Below are 27,699 nucleotides of genomic sequence, written 5' to 3'. Positions count from 1 at the left end.
TCATGAAGTATATTTTTGCTAGTGCACTGCATTCTACATTTTTCTAAAAGCATCAAGAATCTCAAAGCAATCTTTTTCCATACAGTAAATTGAAACATGTCACTTACTGTATACCCTTAATCATTTTAGATCTCAAAAACACATTTGATCAAACAGTATTACACATTTGATTTAAATTTCTAAACATTCGTAAATAGTTTATCAGCAGAGTATGTTTCAAGAGCCTGAAAGTCCATCTGTCTTGGTTTATAACACCCCATTCAAAGTCAACTCCTAGTGTATTTGCATGGAAATATGAATCATACAACAGCAGTATTATAAACTTGCCACACAGAAACCAGTGCAGTATTTACATTTAAAATGTATTTCATTAGGAAAGAGTCATTTCTTCTCCATTAGCGGTCTCACATGCTCACAAAAACAGTTCAATTTGAACACCTGAATGTGTCAGTCTCATCAAGGATGTTGGGCGGAAAAAATTCTTTGCATTGTGTCATCTTGTGCTTCTCAGTTGATTTGGGCAATGTTATTGAAATGTCTATAGCTGCTAGTCTAAAAATACTGATGCAGACTCGAAACGCATGCAAAAAAGCAAATGCAAAGATCCAAGCATTGCTGTTTGATGCAGACCCAGCAATACCAGTTCTCTCTGACAGCTGCACTGAGTTGTTTTTCTTGTAATTTTGGATCTCCATCTTCACACCGTTGCTGATGTTCAAATTTAAATTGTTGTTCCATCTCGGGGAGTTGCTGATGTTCATCCTTTGCATTCTTTATGTAGCGTGGATAAGCCAAGTTTAAAACACAGTAAACGGCGAAGGATGTAATAATGCCTTTTAACTCCTATTGTCCAACACTTTGCAAAGGACTTTCAACCATCTGTGGAGGGGGGTAAGGAGCATCATCATCATCCCACTGTGAAATAAAAAAGAAAAAAGACATCAATAAACAATGTTAAATCTGTCAGAACTGCATAACATCTATCAGAGTATTACAAAGTATTTAACCAACAGTACCCAAACCTCTTCCAGTGTAATTACTGTAAGCAATCAACTTTCTCTTTAAAGATATGGGGGAGCAGAATTAGAGCAGCACGAAAGCCTGAATCTATTGTAAAATAAAATCATCCATTTATTTATTTTATTTTTGGCTTAGTCCCTTTATTAATCTGGGGTCGCCACAGAGGAATGAACCGCCAACTTATCTAGCACACGTTTTACGCAGCGGATGCCCTTCTAGCTGCAACCCATCACTGGAAAACGCCCATACACACTTATTCACACACATACATACATATGGCCAATTTAGCTTACCCAATTCACCTGTAGCACGTCTTTGGACTTGTTGGACTTGGACTTGTGGAGGAAACTGGAGCACCTGGAGGAAACCCACTTCAACATGGGGAGAACATGCAAACTCCACACAGAAATGCCAACTAACCCAGCCGAGTCACGAACCAGCAACCTTCTTGATGTGAGGCGATCGTGCTACCCACTGCACCACCTTAAAATAAAATAAAGACAAAAAATTAACAAAGTACTCTTAAATAATTTTATAATATAAAAGGATCCGTTTTTAAAATAAAGAAAAAAAATATTGGAACGTTTAGCAAATGCTGAATAAAAGATATTTAATGTATTTTTATGAATTACATTTTTTAAAGAAAAACATTGAGGAATGTTCTCTATATAAAGGGTTTGTATATAAGGCCCATGAGTTTGAACTTGCTAAATGCAGCTTGAAAAGGCACTTAATGATCCAAGAAATAAAGGTTTGAACTGCAAAATTATTATTATGTAAGTTTTATGTTAATACCTGTTAGATCATCTGCAAACTTCTATTCTCTTGCTTTTTTTGTAGACTTTGGCCAGTGGAGATGCTTTTATTTCTTAATCAAGCTCAGGCACCTTTAGCACAAGCTGCCCTTGAAGCTCTGACTTGGTTGGAGATGGTTGATGAATGCATTCAGTCAGGTTCACCATGACTATAATAAACAAAAAGGAAATTAGTGATTCACTTTAAATAAAAACTATATCTAACATTCTTTGTTGCCATTTCCCTTTAGTTATCACTGTACAAATAGTTGTAAGCTTGAATGCACATGTGTTCACCACAAAGCTTGAAAATTAAAATATTTTTACAACAGTCATAACATTTATAATAGTCATATGATCAAACACTTTGGCTTATACTGACATTAAACATTTAATTTAAACTGAGAACTGATTTAAAATGTGGGATCTCACTGACAAGGGTGTTTTTAATAAAGGGTCACACACCTTATTTCACTGGATACGCAGGACATTCGCATTACCCTCAAAAGATGATGCATCCTCACCAATTGCAGCAATCACCTATTGGATCAAATAGAAGTCAAAAATAATGACAATCATAAAAATTCAAATTTAACTTTAATACTTCACTTTACAGTTCATAGAAAAAGGGAGATTAAATTTAAGACTGCACAATGAATTCCTAGGGAAAAAGTATATACACACACACATATACTAAATATATATATATATATATATATATATATATATATATATATATATATATATATATATATATATATATATATATATATTTATTAACAAACAGATGAAAGACAAAATACTAAATACTTACGTTATTACACTACTGCTTGCTCGTCCACTTCATTTTCTGAAATAAAAAAAAAAATCATGATCGGTGTGAACTTGAGGTTAACAGCAAACAAAAAAAAGCTTTAAATTAGCAACTCAAAGGTTTGATAAATGACCCGCACCTCGATCTGACACGACAGATGATTAGGACTCTCTTGAACATGCGTTTATAACGTTATTTAAATATGTAACGTTACAAAATACAACTGCTATAAATGAACGTGGGTCGAGATATGCATAAACTAAAGTTATATTGTTTCAGACATAAAGGGGACAGGCATTCACTTCACTCCTGTCCTGAGTAAACCTGAACGTTAGCATGAACGTTAACGTTAGCTTCCCAACACTGAGAAAATTCTGAATTTATAAATAACGTATGCAATAAAGGCTTAAAAACATTATCCAAACAAAACGGAATGTGTTTGAACTGTTTCTCTGGACGTTTCACCGCTGTTTTTTCAGCGTCTCGAGCTCTGTCTCATGGCCAGGTTATGTGAAAAATCATATTTTCATTTCTGGTCAACCTTAAATTACAAAAGTGTCCCCTCACGCGGCAGGTAACTCGACGGTAATCATAACGAAGTTAACGTTACATACACAAGGCAAAGTAATGTCAATTATGAATTGAATATGACCCAACGGATATTTACAATAAGTTATTTAACATTAAACGTACCTGCAAATGTCTGTGCTTCGTCTTCACGAGCGTATTCCAGCTTCTTTGAGTCCTTCAGGTCCATCCTCCATCGGCGGCGAGAAGAGCGTCAGAACAGTGCAACAGCTGGAGATTAACCGTCGCACGTAATCAGCTCGCATTATGAATGCACGGCGCGGGCAAAATCCTATTGGACAACACGAATTCAAATCTGCTGGCTGCCTGCTAATGCTAAGCGAAAGTCAATGGACAATCCCCGCTTTGCAGACCCGCAAGTTTAAAAAAATATCATCTAATGTGTCACAAAATGTAGTTTTAAGAGTATTTCAGGCGAGAATGTAGTTGTTTTAAACTCGAATCGGCAGTTTATTTAAAAAGACAGCGCTTCTTTGACAATGTGCTTCAGTGAAAGCGGACTCTGTCAGCGGGAGCTTTATGATTCTCTCCCCCGCCGACAGCAGCATTTACTTCGGCCAGTCAATCTCGGATCTGCCGCTGGATTCAATCTCCCCCTTGTAGTTAAAACATTATATTTAATACATTTTGTGTATATCTAACGGCCAGTTTTCGGTCTTTTAAATCTATTATTTGTTCTCTGCTGTATTATTTTGGTAGTATTATTCTGTTACGTTTTATAATTGTTTTATTAATTAATTAATTTATTAATGCTACAATGTTGTACTCTGTCTTTGTTTACCAAGCTGGTTACCTTTAATTCCTATTGTATATATCTACTTTATACTTGTATGTCCATTCTAGTAGTTTATTAAATCTGATAATCAAAGAAAAGTCTGTGTATAATAAGCCATTTCACTTTACATTTAGGGGGATTTATGTTAACATTTTCTTAAATCAAAAATATTAATTTATAATATTTATAAGGCCATGTTTATATAATTAAATAATTTAATTTATAATGTACAGTTTTTTTGTGCATTTCTTCCAAATAACCAACAACTCATAACATAAATGAAGGACTATTTCATACACGTTGACTTGCTCCTTTTTCACACAAGTGATTGTACCTTTCTTTGGGCCTTAAATGGCCCAAACATGGACCCTTTGACAGTTGGGAACATATTTGTACCATTTTTACCCTTAAATGGTACATATAAGTATCTTAGGGTGCTACTTTGAACCATTGAGGGTACAACTTCACCATTTGTACCCCAAGTGTTCACAAATGTACCCCAACCGTACCCTTTTTTCTGACAGTGCATGCGAAAATGAAATGATTACATATTCTGACCTCTACTTACTAAAGTGCATAAAATAATAAGTGATAATGCAACACTCTATTAAATGTTAGATTAAATCTTGCTCTCAAAGGTAAAACTTAGTGTTTTGGAGGATATAAAATTAAAATGACACCTGAATTAGGATTTTATGGCTGCTCTGTAATACTTGAATACTTATTTATTAACAGCAATAATTGACATAAAATGTTATAATAAATCGCAAAATTATTGCTCAATTATAATTTCAGATTTTTATCAAATCCTTAATGTTTTGATGTTTATTCAGAATTGTATCATGATTAGTTTTTTCCCTCTTTACTGAAGAAAGCTCTTATTTACCTTGAGGTTCATTCTAGCTCAGAAGGTAATTTCATTACTTTGACAAAAAACATTTCACCCCCTTCTGAAGTTCTTGTGCCATAGAGTTTCTTACGTGGTTGAAATTATTTAGCATTACAGCTGCATTGTAGATAAGGGCTGCACAATATATCGTTTCAGCATGGATATTACAGTGTGTGTGTCTGCAATAGTCACAACGCAGGATACATGAGATTTGTTGAATCACAGCAAAGTATAACCATAGCAGAGTGAAAGTTTATCATTTGCATGTGTTTTACAGGCATTTCAAGAGAGTTTAAAGCATTCAGGTAAAAGAGTACAATTGTAACTTTAATGAGGAATTATTTTACTGAATTAATAAAATGAAGTCTATACAGTGTTTGTTTTTTTTACATTTCATTATTCAATTACTATACCTGAATATTGTTTGACTCCATGGAAAACTGAAGCACTGTTTATTTTTTCGCTGCCATGTTGTAATTCTTTTTTGCTTGCAATTTGTTTATTGCTTTTTTTATACATCTTGCACACCCTTAGAAAATCACCCCAATCAATCCTAATTAATGATTTCTTTCTAAATAGAGCTATGCAAGCCATCTGGTGAAATTCTATTCACATCGCAATGTATATCACAGAAAAACTAAATATCGCATTGTCAGATTTTTCCATACCGTGCAGCCCTACTAGTAGATTTGAATTTTTTTTTATTATTTTGGGATGAGCTATCCAATAAAATAGTTTGTACCAAAGTGGGATCAGGACACCCCAGAGGGTCAGGGGGGTCACTTGGTGATTTCCAAAAATCTAATTAATTTTATTAAACTATTAAAATGACCATATTTTATCCATTACCTACAGAATATATAAAATTAATAGGTACATTAAAAAAACAACAACATCCAAACAAACAAACAACAACAACAAAAAACGTTAGCCTTAATTTATTTATTTTATTTTTTTTATTGGATTGCGATTCCAGGGTTGATTATGTTATATTAAATTAAAATGCAGCAGACTGATTCTATGGCACAGGGTTAAACTTTCTGACACTCGCATATATTAAAAAAAAAGCCCATGACTGAATATGGGGGAAGGTCTTAGAGCTGGGTCAGCAACATGGTTGCATCTAATATTTTTTGTAGCTATTATTTTAAAATCACACTTCCATTGGTGTAAAATTGAACATGACATTAGGTTGTATATAAAAATAAACTTTAAAAACTCTTTCAGACAAATGAAGTGCTGCATATTGATATTTATCTGTTTGCTACCTTTTTAAATCATTATTGACAACTATTGTGAGAACTCATTAACATGGTCAGTGTCTTCACATAGATAAATATCATTAATGATTAATAATAACCTATAATTATAAGAAAATTAAGTGTGTAAAAGAAGTGTGTATCAAACTGGTAGCCCTTCACGTTAATTGGTACCCAAAAAGTAGCTCTCAGTTTCAAAAAAAGGTTGGTGACCCCTCTCTTAGAGTGACATTCTCTAAAATTAAATGAAGAATAGACTTGGGCCTATTGTTGTGTGTGCGCTGTTGCATGCCACATTTATATATTTATAACCACCTCAGAGGATATTGGGGGTCGCGAGTCACTGACATTGTTGTTTTGGGGGTCGTGGGCTGAAAAGTTTGGGAACCCCTGCAATAGAATAGCTTTATTTTGAAAAACTTTGAAAGCAATGAAAACAAAATGATTTTTTTAGGAGAAAGTCCATTCAATATAGTTTTTTTAAAGGGATGTGTGGTAACTTAACTGTTAGTAGTAGATAACAACATATTTCAGCTTATCATGTGTGAATCTCACAGACTAGTGGACTTATTTCGGTTTAAATGATGAAAATGTTCATGAAAGATCTAGAATGGAATTTTTCTGTAACATTCTGCATTATTGATAAAAAGGACAAACTCACGCTTGTTTCTTAAAATAAGATTTTTTAATATTACTTATTATCATAAAGATATATTTACACACTTTACAGAAATAGAAAATAAAAACACAAAGCTACGCATGAAAGGAAAATCAAATAAAATAAGTACTCCAAGAGCTAAAGCTTATCTTTTATAAATTAGAAACCAAAAGTTCAAATATGTACACAGTATTTCAACCATTTCTGATACACTTGTTTAATTCATTTATTTATTTCATTTGTTTTTGCCCAGGTCAACATCAAAACAGAGACAGGGACTGTACATTTGGCCTGGTGAGTTTGATGAGCACACACCTCCAACAGGAATAAAGAGGAGGAATAATAATACCTTGCTTTTCACGTGGCCCACTAATACTGTTGAAATGCCAGGCCTGACTACCGATTTCGAGATTGAAAATGGATGGGTGTGCTGAACAAACAGGCCGTGTGTATGGATGGATGTTAGAGCTCTTTATGGGTGTGAGGTGTTTTTTTGTCCGAAGCAACAGAAGAATCAGATCATTATTAGCGTCCCAAACATTTAGTGAATGTTTGAGAGAGTGTTGGGATTGAATTTCAGCTACTCAATCTGGTCCCCACATTTTACATGCACCGTGACAGGCTAATCGAAAACAAGCAGCCAAACGGGTCTCTCTTTCTGTAATGAATGTCTCCATAAAAACAATGTGATGAATAAATCACAATCTTATGTTTTGTGTCTGTTTCTCTTTAAATGATTAAGACCCAAAGGGGACTCGCTTCAGACCTAGTTTTACTTTCCACAGCTCTGTTTTCAACATACAAACACTTTCTGAATCCGTTTCCCCCCCGCAAAGGTCTGTGCTCAAACATAAAAATACCCTCTGAACATTTAAGTGGAACGTGCGTACAAGTGCATAGGACAAATTGGGCAGAAACACATGATAGAGTAGGAATGAGCGAGTGAGTTCATTCATATAAAAGGATTTGTGCTCTGTAAGTATAACGTATGTGTTTGCCATTGCAGTTTTGAGTCTGGACGATCTTAATGGGGACGGCGGACTGGCAAATGAAGGCGAGAAAGCTCTTTTGTGTCCACGACAGACATATTGTGCGGCAGACTACTTTTTCTACACTTTTATACGACCATACACACAGAAAAAAATAAAATACAGCTTTCCACACTCTATCGAAAAAGTAAGCTTTGGACAACCAGCTAGACAAGAATCAGTCAATTTAATTGTCACAAGACACTGGAAAACCATTACATGCCAAAAGACTTGTTTTCAGGATTTATTTTTCCAGCAGCATAATGGAATTGCAAAAGTGCAGCCTTGCATGTCCGTACAGAGAGCTGTTGGAGGAAAGCCAAGTGATTGATAGGGGTCTCTGCTGTAACAAGCTTTGGATTTTGTCATATTTGTCTTTGGATGTTTGATGAAACGGATAACGATCACCATCGGCGGGAAGGGGGATCGGGGTTGGTTGTCGTATGTAGCAGTGACGGGCTAGTTTTTGTTTCAAGACTCGAGGCTTGAACTGAACTGAAACACTGCTCGACTTTGCCCTGCGTTGAGGATGGTGAAGATACATTCATGAACAACAGGGGTTACTCTGCACCTCTAACAGACTCTTCAGACGGCAACTTCTCTGCGTTCTGACCTACTGATCCATGAAGCAGAGCTCTCGGGAGCACTATCGTTCTGAGAAAGCGTTAATGAAACCCACATCTCTGTCTGAGAGGGTATAAAATAATCATGGCGTGACTGGAATTATTAGTATTCACGGTGCCCAAAGATTTGATCCATTTTTAATCGAGGTGAGGTTGGCTGGGTGTTTTACCGCTGTGGTTTTTAGGCACTCTCTTATGAAGAGCTGATTTTTGCCGCAAGGCCATGTTTGTGGATATATTAGCGGCGGCTCTCTTGTTTTTTTGTTTTTTTTCAAATCCATAGAGAAATGGGGGGAGGGACTCATGCTAATTTGCATTAATGTCTAATTATAAAGTCTAGCTAACAGTCTCATAAAAGCCTCCTCTCATAATTTGTATTTTTCTGAAAGCATTGACTATGCCAAGCCAAGAGTTGCTCATATTTATCGATTGTTACATCATAAATGAGTGGAATACCATGGTCTTTCTGTGCCAATTTTGTGAGCTCTATCAGAGATTTCAGTTGGAAAATCAATTAGTACTGGGCTTTAATAACCATCGCAGCCACCTGTGCTAAAGAGGCTCAAACTCAAAAGGCAACTGCTCCCAATGGGGAGAGAACAATAATGGCTTGTAAAAACGTAGCTAAAGTGACGGATACATAAGCATGAGCTAAATGGTGTGGATACAAATAATGTGTGTGTGTGTGTTTTTTTTAAATAAATGCGTGTAATATAAACCATACAGGCTTCTGTCACAGCACCCTGAGAAATGAACTGAAATTGAACACAAAATAACAACAAGAGAATGAGAACCAAACAAGAAATCATTTCCAGTATGATGTCAAATAAAGGCATAGAGTTCTGTCAGTCTAGGGGACTAAATCGTCAGATCTGTAAGGAAATTTCTTTTTGGTCTAATGTCTTCAAACCATGCTACCATTGCCTTTACATCGGATGTTCAAACAAATGGCAAAATGCATACATGTGGGTAGATGTTATGCTTCCCCCGAGATAAGAGGTAACATGTTTACTTTTCTTCTCCTGGCAGCAATGTGGAGTAGATTTGCTATTTGGCACTTCATTAAAAGGAGAGATGGTCCGCCGTGTGAAGCAGATCACCCTGGCCAGTTAACAGTCATGTATCTCTGCCGTAAAGCAGCGTGTGTGTCATGGGGGAGGAAAAGAGGGCTCAGGACCGATGATCTCACGCTCATGGAAGTGGAGTGTGATTTCGATAATGAGACACTGTGGCTTTACCCTTAAGCTTCAGGTGCCTGACAACTCTTAGGCTCATTGGTGGGATGATGTGTAATGGCCAGTGGACAGCACGAAGAGATATAATCCAGCTGTTTTACTCGGATGTGCCAATGAATTATAGTCATTCGACATTTTCAGAGTCAATTATATAATCTGCAATTATAATTGACCAGATAACGTTAATTACATTTACATGCGCATTCTGGAGATTCAGGTTCTTATCTCTTTTAAACTTATTTTCTGCTTTTTAGGTTATTGTGTGAGCAATTTGTCATGTAAATCAACTCACTCATTCTATTATTATGCTAATGGACCATCTTTGTTATAGGCAGATGATGAAATTGGGGAAAAAAACAATGTATGTTGCTGACCTGGCCATACTGGGCTTGAGCATTTAGCTGTGGTCTTTATTTTGCCACTTTCTTCCCTCTTAAACACTATTTATAAGCCAAGAGTTGCCAACACGTAGCAATGGGACAAAGCGCTGTGGTCACCTTCACGCTGGAGAGAATGGGACTAGCACACCTCGGACAAGAAACTGACGCTTTCGGACTATAACTGTTTGGACCAGGCTCCCCACTGCTCACACATCATGCAAAGTGTGGCCATGAAAGGGCTCTAGAAAGCAAATGAGGAAAACCACAGGAGGAGAGAGACAGACAGAGAGAGACAGAATCTGATAGCTCGGGCTCAATACCCCCCACCCCCATTCCCGGCCCACAAATCTTCGTAGAGCTGAGGGTGAGTGGCTTGTCCTGGTTTTTTGTGGACAGAAGAAGAGTTGCTTGAAGAACCAGCAGGTGCTATGGACATCACTCTTCAGGCTGGGCTAGCAAAAGCCCCTCGTTGCAAGGCCCCCCAAGGCAAAGGAAGAGCATAGAAATCAGAACCAAGGGGGAGGGCACTCTAAGCTGTGCCTGTGGACAAAAGAAAAGAGACATGAATAAGGTGCAATGCAGGAAACCATCAGTGTCTTTCTCTACTTTGACTAATTGGCACAGGTAGTGGGTGCTGAACTGCACAGCTAAGAAAAGAACTGTTCGAACCAGTCATTTAATGTTTCATTCAGTGTCTAGTATAGAACATTTATTACACATTTAATGGAAAACTAACAATGACCTCCATTGGCTTTCACTGTATTAGAAGGGAAAACACTACAGTGTTTCCTCTAGGATCTTTTCCAGCTGTGGCTGCAGACTCTGTTGGCCATTTTACACAGATCTAGTACTACATGTGGCCTTATTTCATTGACAAATGTCATGGGCGCAGTATTACATCAAGATCACATTCATGTAATAGCCTATGAGCATGTCAATCTCTGCTTGAGTGCCGATTTCCTCTGCTCGTGCACAAAACTTCTTGCGCGCCCTCAAAAATTCGCTGCTCAAGTGCAGATTTTCTTGCGTGCCCTCAAATAAACGTGGCTGAAGTGTTATTTAGTGCGTTTATGTACTGAGTAGGTCTCCAACTTTTATTAGATTTGCTAGGAATATTAATGAATGTCCCCAAAAGACTTGCGGAGCGGACCGCGGCATTAATGCGTTTTGAAGTAAAGTGAAACGGCTATAAACTCCAGCAAGATAAAGCCATTTTATGCAGAACCACAGACCTTTATCTATAAATAAAGTATAATTATGGAAACTATGTTCATCATAACTGAAAGCTACACCGTGTTTGCTGGTCTCACGCATCACGTACCTGTCAGTCAGTCAGTCAGCACGTCACCTTAAAGGGTTAAACAGAACGCACAGCACTACTACGGTCAGAGAAAAGTTTGCGCTGTTATTATTCACTTTTCTTTTCATACGTTTTCGGTGCGATTTTTAACTCGCTATTTAAAAAACGACCAAAGATTTTGAATAAGAAGCTGTAATGTAGCCGTGGCGGGATGAATTTTGGTGTGGCGCCCCGCCATGGAAGAATGAATGTAGCGAAAACCATGCACTATTTTTGTTTTGCCGAAAAAGAAGACATGCATCCCAGCAAACAATTTTGTTTTTAATAGACGTCTAGTAGACATCTAAACGTACAAGCTTGGCTAAAACTAGACAATTGTCATATAGAGAGATTAGACAGACTATATATGTGTAGTCATTCATTTCTGTTGTTTTGATGACTAGTCTAGTTTTGGCCTATTCTTAAGAGGGTCGCACATCATGGCGCCTTGTTGTGGTGCTGAGCATCGCAGTGTTCGACACGCTACAGACGTCTACTATATTTTCACTGACAGCCCAAATTTAGCCTTGTTTTAGCGAAAACGACTATGTTTAGATGTCTATAAGACATCTATTAAACATCTTTTAAAAACAAAAAATGCTTGCTGGGATACAACAAATGGAATGAGATTAAAATTGTTCCAAGTTTGCTTGTTCCCACCTCGCATCTCTATCTACCTTAAATGAGTGTGAGTTTGAGATACTACTACAGTAAGTTAAAATTTCACACATTTCCAGTGTAAACACTTGACATTGAAACAGAAAACCCACTGCCATCCAGCTTTTCGGAATTTTTATTGTCAGAGCAACACAAACACAGTTGCAGGGCATGAAGGCATGCTCTATGGGTTATGGCGATCACTCAAAATAGAAGTATAATTCAGCCTTTATCTAACTAGAAATTCTAATAACGTAGCATGTAGATAAATATAAATTGTTTATATATTGTACATTTAAGACAATAAATGATTCAAATTGTCAAAAAAAACTAAATCAAATCTTTTTTTAGTTAACTATTATTTATTATTAGTACTGTTTTTATTTTACAATTAGGAAAATAAAATCTGTATTAGAGCTGAACAATATATTGTTTGCGCATTGATATTGCAATGTGTCTATCTGCAATAGTCACATCGCAGGATTTGATGATTTATTAAAGATTAAAAAAGTAGAGATATTATTAAATATTATTGTATACAATTATTTCTACAATGATGTTATTTTATGTTTGATTGTTCATTTTTTTATATTTTAATACTGTTAGACTCCCCAGAAATCCATAAAACTTTTATTTTTGCTCTGTAGTTTTTTATTTTTTTTTTATGCAGATGCACTGCATAGAAAAAAAGCATGATCACCTCAGTCCATCTAATTAATAAAATATTTTCAATTAGAGATATTCAAATCATCTGGTGAAATTATATTCAAATCGCAATGTATATCACAGCAAAACATAATATCGCAATGTCAGATTTTTCCAATATCTTGCAGCCCTATTCTATACAGTATGTTTGTTTAGATTTCTTTTAAAACTAGAATAATGGAGGGGTGAACTAGGGTATATCAACCCATCCAAATTGTCATCATATGCATATGCAACTTTTAATTCTTCTAAAAAAAAAAAAAATAAATATATATATATATATATATATATATATATATATATATATATATATATATATATATATATATATATATATGTATATATATGTGTGTGTATAAAAAGGAAAGGCAACATGAACTGAAACTGTTTGGTTCCCGCACTTAACTTTGAGCAAGTAACCTATGTAAATCAATGAGGTCATCATTTACAGTTTTGTAACCATCATGGCTTCACATTGATTTCAGATTGTAGCTCTAGAGTTTTTTTTCTTCTAGTACAACAGTGGCCATTGAGTGATAAGAACCATCTTTTTACTGGCTGTGTTACACCTGCATAGTTCTGTGTTTGAGTTACGCACAGTGCAGCACCACAGATTCTTATCTGACCCTTATTTTGTTTGTGATTCATCGCACGTTTGTTTGTTTGTGCCCTATGACATCATGTTGATTGTCAGAAAACAACAACAGCGAGCTGCGGGCACTTTAAAAGAGGAACTTTGCGTCAGGCAGTTGCTTTTTGTTCCCCTCGGTACTGAATGAGGCAGATTTCCAATTTCCAGCTCTCTGCAGTGCAGTGCCTTTGTGCTAGAAAACCTTTGAAGAGGAGCTTTCTCAACATGTGCTGTTCCTCTTATATGTTATGGCATCTGGATCTTGTAACTAGTTGTTCATTCTTGTGTTGCTTGTGTTCCATTAACACAACCTTCAGTTCTCATAATCATCAGCTGAGCTTTTAACCTTCTTTTTTTTTGCTTACTTGTGCTTATCTTACTATGATAAAGCCTTGTGTTTTGTAGAGTTGGAATAATGCACAGGCAGTTAATCTCAATCAACAGCGCTTTAAATAATTCATGTCTACCTATTTCTTGAAAAAAACAACAACAACACGCACATCTGGGTTACAATGAGGCATTAATGACAGGCAATAATGAAAGTGCTAAAATACTCACTTCAGTAGGTTTAATAGACACAAGGCATAATCAGCGTGTTAACGTGATTGTAAAAGAAATGTATTAACCATTTCAACTTTACAGCTTTATAAATCAAGTGTACAATTTAACTGGAAAATCTCTGTCTGAATTTATTAGCTTTAATTTTTACATGTTAAATGTGGTAATGATTGGTCATTACTTAAAAAGAATTAGGATTTTTCTCTTGTTTTCTTCAACAAGCCGTTTTGTTGTACAATATTGAGCTCTACCCTAGGTTATCACCAGTGTTGAGGAAAGTTACTTTTGAAAGTAGTGCATTACAATATTGCATTACTCCCTAACTATTTGAGTCACTTAGTTACTTAAAAAGTTATGATAGTAAGTTATGCATTGCATTACTTTTAATGTTTCTTTTATAGTACTTTTTATTACCTGGCTGAGACTGGATCTCTTTTTGAACTTGTTTTTTTAATAGTTCTGCAGTTCATAACACACCGTACAACAGGCTCCGCGGGGTCTTCAAATGTCCTATTTTCAAAAACTGAATTGAAGGTCCTAAAAAGTCTTTAATTCACTGAAATATTGTGCTGTAGGTCTTAAATGATTTTAAACAGGTCTTATTTTTTTCTCTGTCCAAGTAAAGCTACCCAATTGGGCCAACATCCATCTAATCCCCAACATTCCATCTTAATAAATCAGGGAAAGAAAACTAAAAACATTTTCACAATTCATCATGATACTAATGGAGTAATATTTCTCTTTACATTGTTTTCCATTCATATAAAATTATTAACAGAAATAAGCTGAAGTAGACATAATAATTATAAATAGATATGAAACTTAAGGTTTTATAGCAGAAATGCATTAGTTGGATTGAAGTTATACTTAATCAATTTTGACCAAAAGCCAACTAATATGTATTTTTATTTATGTAACTGTCTCCACAATAAATATAATTTTAACAATGTTAAACTTGTGATTTATTTGTAAAAAAAAAAAAGAGAAATATTATGTTGAAAAAGTGTATACAATTAGAGTCTTCTTGTTTTGACACATTAAAGTATGTTGCTGGGTAATAATTAAATTTTTTTTATTTCATTTTATTTTTTGTGGCAAGCAAAAAATAAATTCCATTTGGCCAACTGGACCATTAGAAATAATAATTAGTGTTTAGCCCTGTTTAACTGTAAAATTCATTCATAATGGTCTAAAAAGGGTGTTAAAAAGTCTTAAATTTGACTTTTATAACCCTGTATAACCTACACCTTCATCTAACTTTAAAAACATAAAAAAAATATATATTAGGATAATATCTGAGAACTTACTGACTTCAGAGCTCTACATGCCGTATATAAAAATTATTAAAAGTTTAAAGCAAATTATTTGCTACTTTTTACTATTTGTCTTAAGTAAAATCACTGACACAATTGACTCAAGTCTTCGATCACTAGCAGTGTGACTCTGAAGTGCTGTACTGTATGTTTGCAAGTTTTCTCCCAAACAAATGCCATAATTTCGACGAAACGTTGTGCATCCTCAAAAGCACCTGCGGTAGCATCCAAAAGGCAAAGGAAGATGCTAACCATTGCACAAAAAGTTGAACTTCTAAAAGTTGGACATTTTAAAGGAAGGTAGAATTTACGCGGCTGTAGGGCGCCATTACAGAATACATTACTTGTAATGAGTTACCCTTAACACTGGTTATAACCATATTGTCTATATGCTGCTTGTAACCTCACGTAGGTAAAAGACGTAAAAAAAGTTTAAAAGTGAAATAATCTTTTGCAGTGCAAAATGATGTATTAGAATGCTCTATCTAGATGATTATCAAACAACAGCTAAGCATGTCTGATATTCACATGCTAGTTAGACATTCACAGAAACACTGTGCATTGTTTACAGTTGTTTCAGTGTTTAAGGGGAAAATGTTCAAATAGTGATGGAAAGCTAAACACTTCTAAGAAGATTTACAAAATTAGAGCTTTGCTGCATTGCGTTCATCCGATTAATGACTCTGAATGCAAATGTAAAACAAAGGATGTTAACCCAGGGTTTAGGATTTTGTATCAGCAAAGTAAGCATTAAATAATGCAACACTCTGTTTCCCCAATGTTTAAAGTCAAGATCTTTTTATTTGTTTCTCAAATGTTTCCTAGAAAACCATTTTAATTTCTCAACCCACATTCTAGCAGTTCTACTCAAGCTCATTTTTTTATTCTTGTATGCTGTTATGCATGCAGTCATGCTTTGAACATCTTTCTCATCCGCAGGCATCCATGGAAAAAAAAAGAGAAAAAGCCTTTCAAGTGCCTCCACTGTGGCCTTGTTCGGTGGTTTTCTGTCTGTTATCAGCCCTTGAGGAGAGCTAATTGCCCCAGTCAGTCTGTGCCCCGTTTTTAGCCATAGATGATGAAGTGTGAGGCTACATTTCTCACACTGCACAAAATGTGAGATGTTGTACACAAGCCAGATGCAGGTCAAACACTTTAGTGGGAGTCCCTTCTGGGCCATGGACTGATTTACTGTACCATGTCATACAGTAATTATCGCAACATGTTCTCTTTAGTGATAAAATGTCTGTCAGGGAAATGAATATAAATGTAAATGTATCACATTGTGGAAAATAATGAACCGTGAGTGGATTAGGAGAAGAGTTTTGGGGTCTGGTACTGCCGGATTGATTGGCACATTAGTCGCCTCAAATGGACTGGTTCAGCAGAATAGGCCTAAAGGAATGTTGGTGAATGTGCTAAAAGACGTGAACTTTGAACCCTCGTACGGCATGAAGGGAGCTGAAGAAGGAGCCGAATGAAAGAGAAATCTTCGTCTTGTTTAGGGTTGAAGTACTGTTTGTGGACTCCACATTGTGAGGCACTGAGCCGTTCCATTTAATGGAGCTACACAACTTCCTGTAGCTCCCCTTATTGTGCTGCCAGTATACTGGGGATCAAAACAAGCCTTGACTGCCCAATTCACTCAAAGAATCTGTGCGTTTTATTGGGCGGGATGGGAGGACATGCATAGGCCTTGCTCTTTGTGTCCACAACTATAGACATTAAGATGAGTGTTGACCTTGGTTTGATGAAACAAAAGAATAGGAATTGTTTACTAATATCTGAAAAAAAGATTTCGCTGGAGAAATATTGGGGATTTTCATTCATTTTCTTTTGGCTTAGTCCCTTATCTATTAGGGGTCTCCACAGAAGAATGAACCACCAACTATTCCGGCATATGTTTTACGCTGTGGATATTTTTCCAGCTGCAAACCAGTGCTGGGAAACACCTATGCACTCCCACATTTGACACCCATTCCTTCACTGTGGCCAATTTAGTTTATTCAGTTGACCTATAACGCATGTCTTTGGGTTGTGGGGGAAACCCATGCAAACACAGGGAGAACATGCAAACTCCACACAGAAACACCAACTGGCCAAGCCAGGATTTGAACCAGTGACCTTCTTGCTGTAAGACAATAGTGGACAAAGCCTGCAAAAACAGTAAGCAAATATGCAAATTAATAAATGGTGCTCCACTGGAAAAAGGTAGTTTGCCATCTCCAGGTTGGAGGACAGTCTTTACCCCAGGTGGAAAAGTTCAATTATCTTGGGATTTTGTTCATGAGAGAGGGAAGGATGGAACGTGTGATGGCAGGTGGATTGGGTCGATGTACCAGTCAGTTGTGGTAAAGGAGCTGAGCCGAAAGGCAAAGCTCTCGATTTACCGGTCAATCTACGTTCCTACTCTCACTTATGGTCATAAGTTTTGGATCATGACCAAAAGGACAAGATCTCTGATACCACCGGCCGAAATGAGTTTTCTTTCACAGGGTGGCAGGGTACACCCTTATAGATAAGGGAGGAGCTCGAAGTAGAGGCGCTGCTCCTCCACAACGAGGTAATCAGCTCAGGTGGCTCGGGCATCTGTTTCAGATGCCTCCTGGATGGCTAGCTAGGGAGGTATTCCAGGCATGTGCCATCGGGAGGAGGCTTCTGGAAAGACCCAGGGCACTTTGGAGAGACTATGTCTCTTGGCTGGCCTGGGAGCGCCTGGGGTTCCCCCAGAGCAGTGTCTGGGGAGAGGGAAGTCTGGAGTTCTCTCCTAAGACTGCTGGCCCCATGACCTGGCCCAGGATGTAAATGACACGACACGATGACATGACATGAATAAAAAAATGAATAAATAAATCTGTAAATTAATAAATATGCAAAAAAGTAATAAATATACATTAAAATCCACAATATCCTGCATTAATAAATATATAAATGATTATTAGTGCAGGCAGGTAAATAATTAAATAATTTACACAAACGTTAGGGGATTAAGAAAATGCTAAGAGGGTCACATCAGTCTATCACATCTGAAGCCAGTCAAAAAAATTGAATGCAAGTTTTTTAAAGATCAATCAATGATGGCATTAAGACCACCTACTGATAATTAACAGAGTAAAAAACTTTCACTTTTGCATTTTCTTATTTTCCCAACATTTGTGTAAATTATTTACCTGCACTATTAATTATGTATATATTTATTTATGGAGGAATTTGTAGAGATACAATATATATTTATATATTTATATATTTATATATATTTATATAAATTTATTTTGTGTATTTATTGTTTTTGCAGGTTTCGCCCTATATATGAGACAACATTGCTAACCACTGAGCCACCATGCCGCTTTTTGGGGATTTCTTACTCTTTTGTTATCTTTGTCTCTCAGCTTTTAAAAAAACGATTAACTATGCCATAAAGAGCTGACTTGTTCTTCTTCATAGAATATGAGGGTAATTTATGGCAAGACTCGGCAGGCTAGTGTTGTGGGCTCCTGTGGGGACATTGTACCCTGTCGAGTCATCTTATTCTCTGGGACCATGTGTGAGAAAGCTGTGAATGAGTTTTCTCTGCTGTCCGCTGAATTTTTTCCTTTTTTTTTTTCATATGAACCACTTATTTTCTGGAAATACTGTAGGTCAGCATTTTAGCACGAAGACTGTAAGTAATAAAGCATAAACGTGCTGATAAGATCTGTCAGATATGTTTCTCTTTTATTTATTGATGTTGTAACTTGAAAGTTTCCTTAATAGAGGCCCTGTTCAAATATAGGCTTTGGTCTGGAAGTTTCATGGAGAGTGTTTGTAGGAAGAGAAAACACTTTTATTAGACCTAAAGATGGTTTTGCCTGAGGAGTTGTTTGTGTAGACGATAAGCTAAATATGCTTTATGTGTGAAAAACAAACTGAAGCGCTTCAGACGATATGCTTGAGTATTATCTTTGGATAGGAAAGTTAATTGGTATTATAAGGAGAACGGAAACATGTTGACTCACATATAATGCAACATTTGCAATGTATTATATTCCACTCTGTGTGGGTTTTATAGATCTGCTGGAGAAGATTGGGACCACAGACAGGCAGTCTAAAGTCCGGTAATCTCATAAAGACATGCAGTTTTCCTGTGCCTGCAGTAATCTATAATTCATAGACCAAGTGAATGAGCGAGCAAGTTTCTGTCAATCACAGTCTCCGTTTCTCATGTTATTCTTCAGCCTTCCTCACTATGCACTCTAAAAAATTGAGACAGGTGCCTCTTCCCTCAAGGCCCATTCAGAACAGCTTCATTTATAGTTGAAAATGAGATTTTTCTTTCCCCTCCCTTAGTTTAGTTACTCATATTTTGTTTGCCTCTTATTTTTGCTTTCAGGCTATTGTGCTGGAATGTCAAACTGACCTTGCTCTAGAATGGCATGGGCCCCTTATGGGAGAGGCGGGGTCGAGGGCGTCTCCTCCTCCAGCCAGCGGGTCTTTGGCTCCGGCCAGCTCGAGCGGGATTCTGCCGCAAAGGAGTCCTCATGCTTCCCACCTCCTCGATCTCTTTGCTATGCTCGGTGGAGGCCATTGGACCTGTTACAAGAAAGATATGTGTTACAAGAAGGTATGTGAATATAACCCAACATAAAATAATTATTGCAAGATAATATTTCCAAAGTTAGTTTCTCCATTGATCGGACAATAAGTTATCCCCACCCCAAACTGATCCCATTGGCTGAGCTTGCCACCCAAATGTTAAAAATAACAGCAACAATTTTGTTTTCAGTACAGTTTTGTGGCAGAATCATCCTACAAAATCTCATTTTCCAATTCAAATTTTTTTTGAAAATTGCACTTCTGAATCAAATAAATGCAAATGATTAAGCTTCTTTTTCAAAACAATCTGCTTTCTAATGGCCCCCTTGCACAGACATTTCTTTCATGTTTACCAGTGCAGTGGCCGGTCAACCTGACATTCACATGCGAAGCCAGCAATAACAAACAACAACCCAATGGGCTAATCAATTCCCAATCAACAAGTCCTATAAAATCTATTTCTTGTTTGAGAAGGCATTACAGTATATGCAGATGTACTTAAAATGGAATTTCTTCTTCTTTATTACATCAATTGGTGATAAAGGGTGTCCGTAGGGTTTTAAAAAGTATTAAAAGTTGATAAATCCATGTAGAGAAATTTAAGGCCCTTAAAGTATTAAAAAGTCTTAAATGCTATTTTTGCAAGGTATTCAATTTTATATCGTTTTGATTAAGCAATGTATGGTTGTATGCTAAAGTTTGCCCTAATGAATTCTGTAAATAACAGAATACTTTGTAGTTTATGTGTAGTCAATAAAATATTACTAGATTTGACATTATGCTGCTTTGTTTACCACAGAAACCAGGGCAAAGTCATTATTTCAGCAGTTCGATAGGCACCAACCTGCTGAATTAGCTAGATTTAATAGATTTTTATTCAGTATATGAATAATGGTTTAGTTTTGGATTCATTTTGAATATTAACATTTAAGAAAATATGCTGTTATTTAAAATCTCGTTAGTGTTTATTGGTAGAAAAGTGGTTATAAGTAGGGATGCACCAATCCTGATACTTGGATCTGATATCAGTTCGCTACTAATTATTTTTTTAAGTGTTTAAATTCATGTTCAGTCCAGCACTTCCCGCCGCCACGCCTGTCAACCATTCTCCTTTCATTCACAATTCAAACTGCGTGTCGTGTTAATGACAACACAAAAAATGTTCTCCAATACTATATGTTCCTGTTAATATACTGTAAATATTCAGTGGAGAAATGCATTTAGTTTTGCATTAAATGGGTTCATTTTGACCTGCGACAAGCAGTTCCTTGCTGTTTCTAAATCATGTTGTGCTGTGTTTGGTAGATCAGCAGATCGCATTCGCTGATTCGCAGCACTAGAGTAGAGAGGGTTATTACCTGCTTTTCACACACAAAGTAGGCCTACCCAAAACTTTAAATTAGAAAAGGCTCAATAATACATTTGACACATCCTCAACGCACTGATTTCTTCCTTTTGTCCTGCTAAGTTTTAAAAGTGTCCGCAGATACCAGAGGGCTGTCTCAGTGATGCATCAAGTGCTTTATTCACGCTGCACCAGCTGTGCAGACGCGATTTGTGCTGCTCTGTAAAACTAGAGTAGACTGATGGATGCAGTATCGATTGTCATTAACAGGAAAAGGAATGTTTATTAAGTAAAACTGGCCTCAGACAGTTTAGTTTATCAGGATTTGCTAAAAGGCTGGTTATTTTACCAAATGATTGGGGTCACTAGTGGTAGCCTATTTGCAGATTTCAAAGAAAAATCTTAATATTAAAAAAGAAAACAAGCTTAACCACAACAGATGTTAACGAATATAACGAATGCTAAAATAATGTAATCTAGTTTAGTGTAGTCCTCTATCATATACAGTAGGCCTATGGGTCTGTTATTTTTACTAAAGAAGAAATATTATTTAAGTTAATAATATAAAGAACTATAGAAACTGCATTAGGCTTTAAAAAAAGGCACAGTATCGAGATCGAATCTGTATCGGCCGATACTCAGAATTTTGGTATCGGATCGGTTCCAAAAAAAAGGTATCTGTGCATCCCCAGTTATAAGGTCTTAAAATGTATGGAAAGAGTTTTAAAAAGTATTGAATTTCACTCTCTGATTCCTGTATATACTAGTATTAATATAAAACAAAACCAGATATTTAAAAACACACTTTACCAATAAGAAATTTTATTTAAAAAGTCTCTCATCACAGATGCTGTTTACGTTCAAGTTATCAAACATCTCTCATCATGAGTTGTCTAGACTCTTGTCCTGGACACTTGTTTGTGTGTCTGTGTGCACTACACTGCTCACTTGTGAGAGTTCTCAGATGTTTCCAGTCATCTCTCAATAAGCGTGTGTAGATCCTTTAAGCCTGTCTCATATCCACAGCTTGATCCACATCAGCGCGTCTCTAACCTCTCACCTCTTTAGAAAAATCAAACAAGTCCTCTGGAGAGAGCAAACATTCTGGGAGGTTTTTGGGGAGACCTTGATCTGTGCGGTGCTATCTGATGTCACTGATCTCCCATTCAAGTTCTGAATTGGTTTTCTAAGGGCGTTTTGTTTGAGCGCATCGTAGGGATTGTATGTCTTTCCACTGAAAGTTCCCACTATTTCCAATGACAGAAGCTGGAATCAATGAGACTTGTTGTTTTGTACATTGAAGGGAATGAATAGGAAAACGTGCTTGGTCAATCATCAGTTATGTTTCCCGTTTCAGGCCACTGCTCTTCAATCCATATTAAACACATACCATACTCGTTCTGCTGAAGATAATTCATCCTATTCTTCAAACCCCCCGCTTTTTTGCATACATCTTCCTGCCTTAACCTATTTGTCCATGTTTGTCTTAAATTCCACTGCATGCAAAAGAACGCAGCCAGAAATGTCTTTAAAAAGGAATCTTTCAGTGAGAGCTCAACAAATGCCTATCCTACAGAGTAAACAGAGAATCCCATTAACCTTTTCCCAGCAAGAACTTGAATGAGATTATTCTCATTGGGTCAAGACATTCCAAACATCTCCCTGGGGAGTGACAGACAAGCAATATTGAGAAGACTACAGGGAGCAGCTTTTTTGGAAGATATCAAAACATAAGCAGTTGTTGTGAATTAAACAAAAAGTCAGTGCTGCATATTAGACCTTTTATAATTCTGATTTGTACAAATAAGCGCAGATTTTTTTCTTTATTTTGCGATGTTGATGTTCAGGATGTTCACAGGGTCTTAAAATGTATTAAAAGTTGGTAAATCAATTATGAGAAAATGAAGGCCCTTAAAAGGCATTCAAAAGTCTTAAACAAAATTTAAAACCTTGCAAAAACATGATTAAGCGTTGTCCAAAGTGTTTTAACTCCAAAAAAGCGTACATATTTTTATTTTGCTCCTAATATTACAATGGTGAGCTCGATCCACGCAATTAATTTGGGCTGGGTTGTGTCCTGCCAAACTCCTCCATCCGGGTGATGTCATGTAATTTGCAACAAACGCAGAAAGGTGATGTGACGCTCTCCACATGTAATGAACCTATAGTGCGAAACAGACAGCAAAATGGGAAAATGTAAGTTTGCATACTCCTATTTGGAGAAAGATGAGTCCTGCCTCTGCCCCCGTCGCATTAGCAACCCGCATGCGAAAAATACATACTGCCCCGTTTAAACTAATACGTGGTAGTTTTAATATGGCATTTTAGAACTAAAACAATCCACGTCCACACTCGTGTTTCACCTAGCATTTTGACTCCTTCCACACTATATTGCTGAAAATGCACATCACGTGATCCCACACACACTCTCTGTCATGTTGCAGCGTATGCGCACGTCTAAGCTCCAGGCAGTCAGCGGGTGCTTTGAGGACAAAACCCCAGAGAGCAGTGCATGTCGGACAGTAAACAAGGTTGTATCGCTGGAGCGAGTCTCACTTTAGTTGTTAAACATGATATTTAATTAATCTGGTCTTTATCTAATAACTCTTTAATCTTTTGAATCTATCAGGTAATGTGTCACAGCGACAGTACACTGCTTCAGTCTTTCGCTTTCATGCTTGTACTTAAGAATTTTAGTGAAAACCTCAGATGCTGTCTGCCTATTCATGCCAGAGTTTTGCGGAAAAAGGGATTGACAGGGGGTAATTTGTGAGTAACTTATTTATAAACAATTAATTCGCCGCCACCTATGACGACGATGCCATCGTCCATCGCGATGTTTCACGTTCGTTATCGTATGATGCTAAATTGATCGACATCGCCTAACCCTAATAGCCATACACCCAAAGCGCTTCACAATCATGAAGGAGGTCTATCCACACCACCACCAGTGTGCAGCATCCACTTGGAGGATGCGACGGAAGCCACAGGACAACGGCACCAGTTCGCTCATCACACACCAGTTATAGGTGGAGTAGAGAGACTGTGATACAGCCAGTTCGGTGGATGGGGTTATTTGGGAGGCCATAACGGGTAAATGCTAATGGAGGGAATTTGGCCAGGACACCATATAATACTAACAAAATATGCTCTTAACTAAAACGTAAAACATTTTTCTCATCAAATATTTTGGTCTACTTTTCAGAAATATGCTGCCCATGCCATACAAAATGAGTTGCTTATTGTGTAGACTTGATGTAAGTGTTAGTATACAGTAGGTGGTGACTGGAGGACGTGAGGCTAAACACGTTGCCTGTAAGTCTGCTTATGAGTTAAATATCCTCCAACTATATTTTAAAATTCCTGACAAGTCAAATTACATTTTACAAACTAATCGCCTTTAGCTGACACATTACACGTTCACCGCAGACTAATTCTGCGAACAGTGGACTAATTCATTTGCCCTGCAGAAAGATTTCATTGCATATTTTAACATCTCATGAAAGAAGGAAACCACGCTAAACCCATCTTTCCTACAGACTTGCTAATCCGAGTATTATCCTCCTGTTATTTCGCCAGTATTGAATGAAGCGAGTTTACACATTCTGTCTGCATTCAAGTCATTTTTTTTCTAATCTGAAAGGTTTTAAAAATGTTCCCTACCAAAATGTTTCTTTAAAACCCTCAGCTGTGAGTAAGGCTTTTTCAGCACCAACACATTGTTCACGACGCCATGAGGAATAGTCTTGAAATGTCTCTGAGGGAGCAAAAACACAATGTTTTTCATCCAGGCAGGCAGAAGAGGCTGTAATTACACCTGGCTGAGCTGAGCGCAGCACATCACCGCAGCTCTTCTATCAGCGTCTGTCATAAAGCTCTCCATAATGACACAATTTAGATGTTTCCTGCCATCACCATCTGACAGGCAGCATTTGCTGGCCGCTTAGCTTTAAGAGGAGCAAATCTCTCCGAAAATTGTCATCCCAGGCCACAAGAAGAACAGTGCTAAAAATAATCTCTGCTAGTGACAAGAATGGCGTTTATGAATTAACTTAACACATGCGTTGGGACTGATGTAGAGGAAGTTCTATTTTAAGCACTCAAAATCATTCCATTGTCTGTTTTTCGACTCTGTTGTTTCTCAATCTGCTTCTCTGCAGGCTGTATCTTTCCACGCTTTGCGGTGAATGCAAAGTGACAGAGGCAATAACCGTGGATATACTATAATAGATGGCATATGCTGATGGGATCTTCCTTTAACTTGCTGCTTGTTTATCAGACCCACTCGGGGATGAAAACACTCGAGTACCCTTATTGCATTAGATCTGATGCTGCTGATAGTGGGCCTCCTCCTCACCAGCATAATTTTTTCCAGGTTTACCAGCTAATGACAGGCAAGTCAGGAAGTGATATTCCAATAGATGCTTCTCACGATACACCTTCTCAGAAGACCTCAAGCCTTTAAAAGGAAAGTTCACCCAAATAAGTGAATTCAGTTATTTACTCACTATCATGTTGCTCTAAACCTGTATTCTTTCTCTTTTAAAAACTTGTGCCCCACTGTTTTAATCTGTGTTGTGAAAGTTAGTGTTTTACTGTTTTAGATCCCACTCAGTTCCATTAAATTGATGAAAACAGTGAGATTCATCGATAAAAGCATAGACATTTTAGTACTTATTAAGTTATACATGTGACTGAGTTTTCCAACGGATTTCACTATTAAACGTGTTTTAATCCATCATGATTAATTAACCGTAAAACCTTCTCAACATCGAGTTTCTGCACAGAACAAAACTGCTGCTGCCAACTGTGCGCTAGTTTAAAATTTCGAGCTTGTACACAATACACAGGCACACTGGATTAAAGGCTGATTTTAACTATGGCTGAGGTTATTAACAATGGGTCGTTTCACATATGCGGTCTTTTCCGCGTGCAAATTCGTTGTTTCCAATGAAGGCTTGTGGCTTGCGCGTGCATTTTGGCAGGGATGCGCTCATGCTTTCTAGTTGAAAGAGTGCTAAGAGCGCACTGAGAGTCATGTGACAAGAACTGACCAGTCAGCTTTATACTTTTTATGGAATATACATATTTCTACTCCAAGGAGAAAAAGAATACAAAATGAAAACAGTGAATAATTTTGTAATATATTTGACCAAAAGTGCCTTTCAGACAGAGGTTCAGCAGCTTTTGACTACATTTGTTCTTTTTAAAAGGGAAATACTTGGCTAATATGTAGCTTAGATTCACATGGACAAATACTATTTTTTTATTTATTCTTATTTTTATTTGTTTGTTTGTTTGTTTGTTCATTGTTCTGTCATTTATTTTTCAGTGTAAAATTATTACTTGTGTTTAAATGCCAAAAACGTTTTCATTTATTTTTAAGTCAGAAGAGAAATAAACTATTGTTCGTTTTTAATTTTTTTGTGCTGTATTATTTGGCGCAGCAATAAATAACACTTTAAAATGTAAGTAGTTTTCATGGGATTTTCTAAAGTAGTAGTATTTAAAAATTAATGAATGCATAATAATCGTGATAACTTTGAAACTGTGGCTATTCCTCAGACTATAATCTTAAAAAAACTATTGGATGTCAGGCAAAAATAATCTGAAAAATTATAGCAAATTGCTTATGTCCAGCAAGTGTTGCTAAAACAACTCTTAAAAAAAAATCAGATATATGTGTGATAGCTGTACATTTAATGACAGATTGGAAGTGAAATGTCTGGTGCGTGGCACTCGATCGCTTTTGAAATTGATGTAACACCTACAGTATGCCTGTCCCTAAACCTAACAAAAACAAAAATTAAGCTGCAAATAAATTTTCGACAGCAAGCATGCTATTGTAGCCTGCTTTTGCAAAAGTTATGGTTGGACAACAATGGTTTCTGGGCAATTTTTCTAAGCAGTGCTTAGCTACATATCAGTTAGGAATGGACAACGATATTCTATCTGTAACCCATATTCCTAATTAGTTGCCCTGTGACACACCTGGATGCCCATTGACGGCATCATTTCCCAAAGCTGCCTTGCAATATTACTCAAAAAGTTGCCCTGTGTATTATCAGGATTAGACTCGGAGCAAGTTTATTTAGTAGCAATTGTAATTGAATCTCATGTCAAATGTCAAAGTGCAGCATTCGCATGGTCGCATACCCACACACCTCTCGAAAAATTTTACTAAACATCGCATGTTTGCATTACATTGACGATGATTGGAAGCTGTGTCAGAGTTGACTTGAGATGGCATTTTTTCTATTACAATAAAAGTATTATTTACATTAAAATATTGGTTAACAAGATTCAAGAAATGCACAGTTTAAAATATTATTAACAGGATATGCAAAAGTTAAAAGGGTAGAAGAGATGCTGCTTATTTTATTTACTTTTGAAAACACTGAAAATAATTGATTTTGTTTTCAAAAGTGCAAGTTATTTGTTTCCACTTATATACTTTATATATATATATAAAGTGACTGTTGGGCTCAGGCAATGTGTATTTTAATTTCAGTTCTT

The 27,699-nt window shown here is 36.7% G+C and overlaps 2 protein-coding genes and 1 long non-coding RNA gene across 4 annotated transcripts in view; 1 reads left to right on the top strand and 2 right to left on the bottom strand.

The window, feature by feature from the left end:
* Positions 1-27,699, top strand: part of LOC147833990 (uncharacterized) — a 162,882-nt gene that overhangs the window by 17,046 nt on the left and 118,137 nt on the right. The window contains exons 2-3 of one of the 2 annotated variants that reach the window (XM_087281833.1): positions 7,051-7,091; positions 19,636-19,866. The gene's annotated coding sequence lies outside the window, so the exon portion shown is untranslated. The remainder of the gene's footprint in view (positions 1-7,050; positions 7,092-19,635; positions 19,867-27,699) is intronic. The other variant, XM_087281834.1, reaches the window with a different exon arrangement.
* LOC147840847 (uncharacterized) lies at positions 104-3,439 on the bottom strand. The gene is made up of 6 exons (XR_015507755.1): positions 3,322-3,439; positions 2,629-2,664; positions 2,280-2,354; positions 1,816-1,984; positions 1,314-1,503; positions 104-915 (listed from the first exon to the last, which is right to left on the bottom strand). It is a non-coding gene; the product is annotated as an uncharacterized LOC147840847 (long non-coding RNA).
* The window catches only part of apln (apelin), a 34,524-nt gene continuing 13,630 nt past the window's right edge, over positions 6,806-27,699 (bottom strand). The window contains 2 exon segments of the mRNA NM_001166124.4: positions 6,806-10,603; positions 19,663-19,835. Coding sequence (NP_001159596.1) covers positions 19,669-19,835 — 167 coding nt within the window. The 3' untranslated portion in view covers positions 6,806-10,603; positions 19,663-19,668.

The sequence above is a fragment of the Danio rerio genome, chromosome 14, assembly GCF_052040795.2.
Source record: "Danio rerio strain M-AB ecotype USA chromosome 14, GRCz13ab, whole genome shotgun sequence".
Lineage (NCBI taxonomy): Eukaryota > Metazoa > Chordata > Actinopteri > Cypriniformes > Danionidae > Danio > Danio rerio.
The sequence above is the reverse complement of the archived record's forward strand: the minus strand, read 5'-3'. Positions and strand labels throughout refer to the sequence as shown.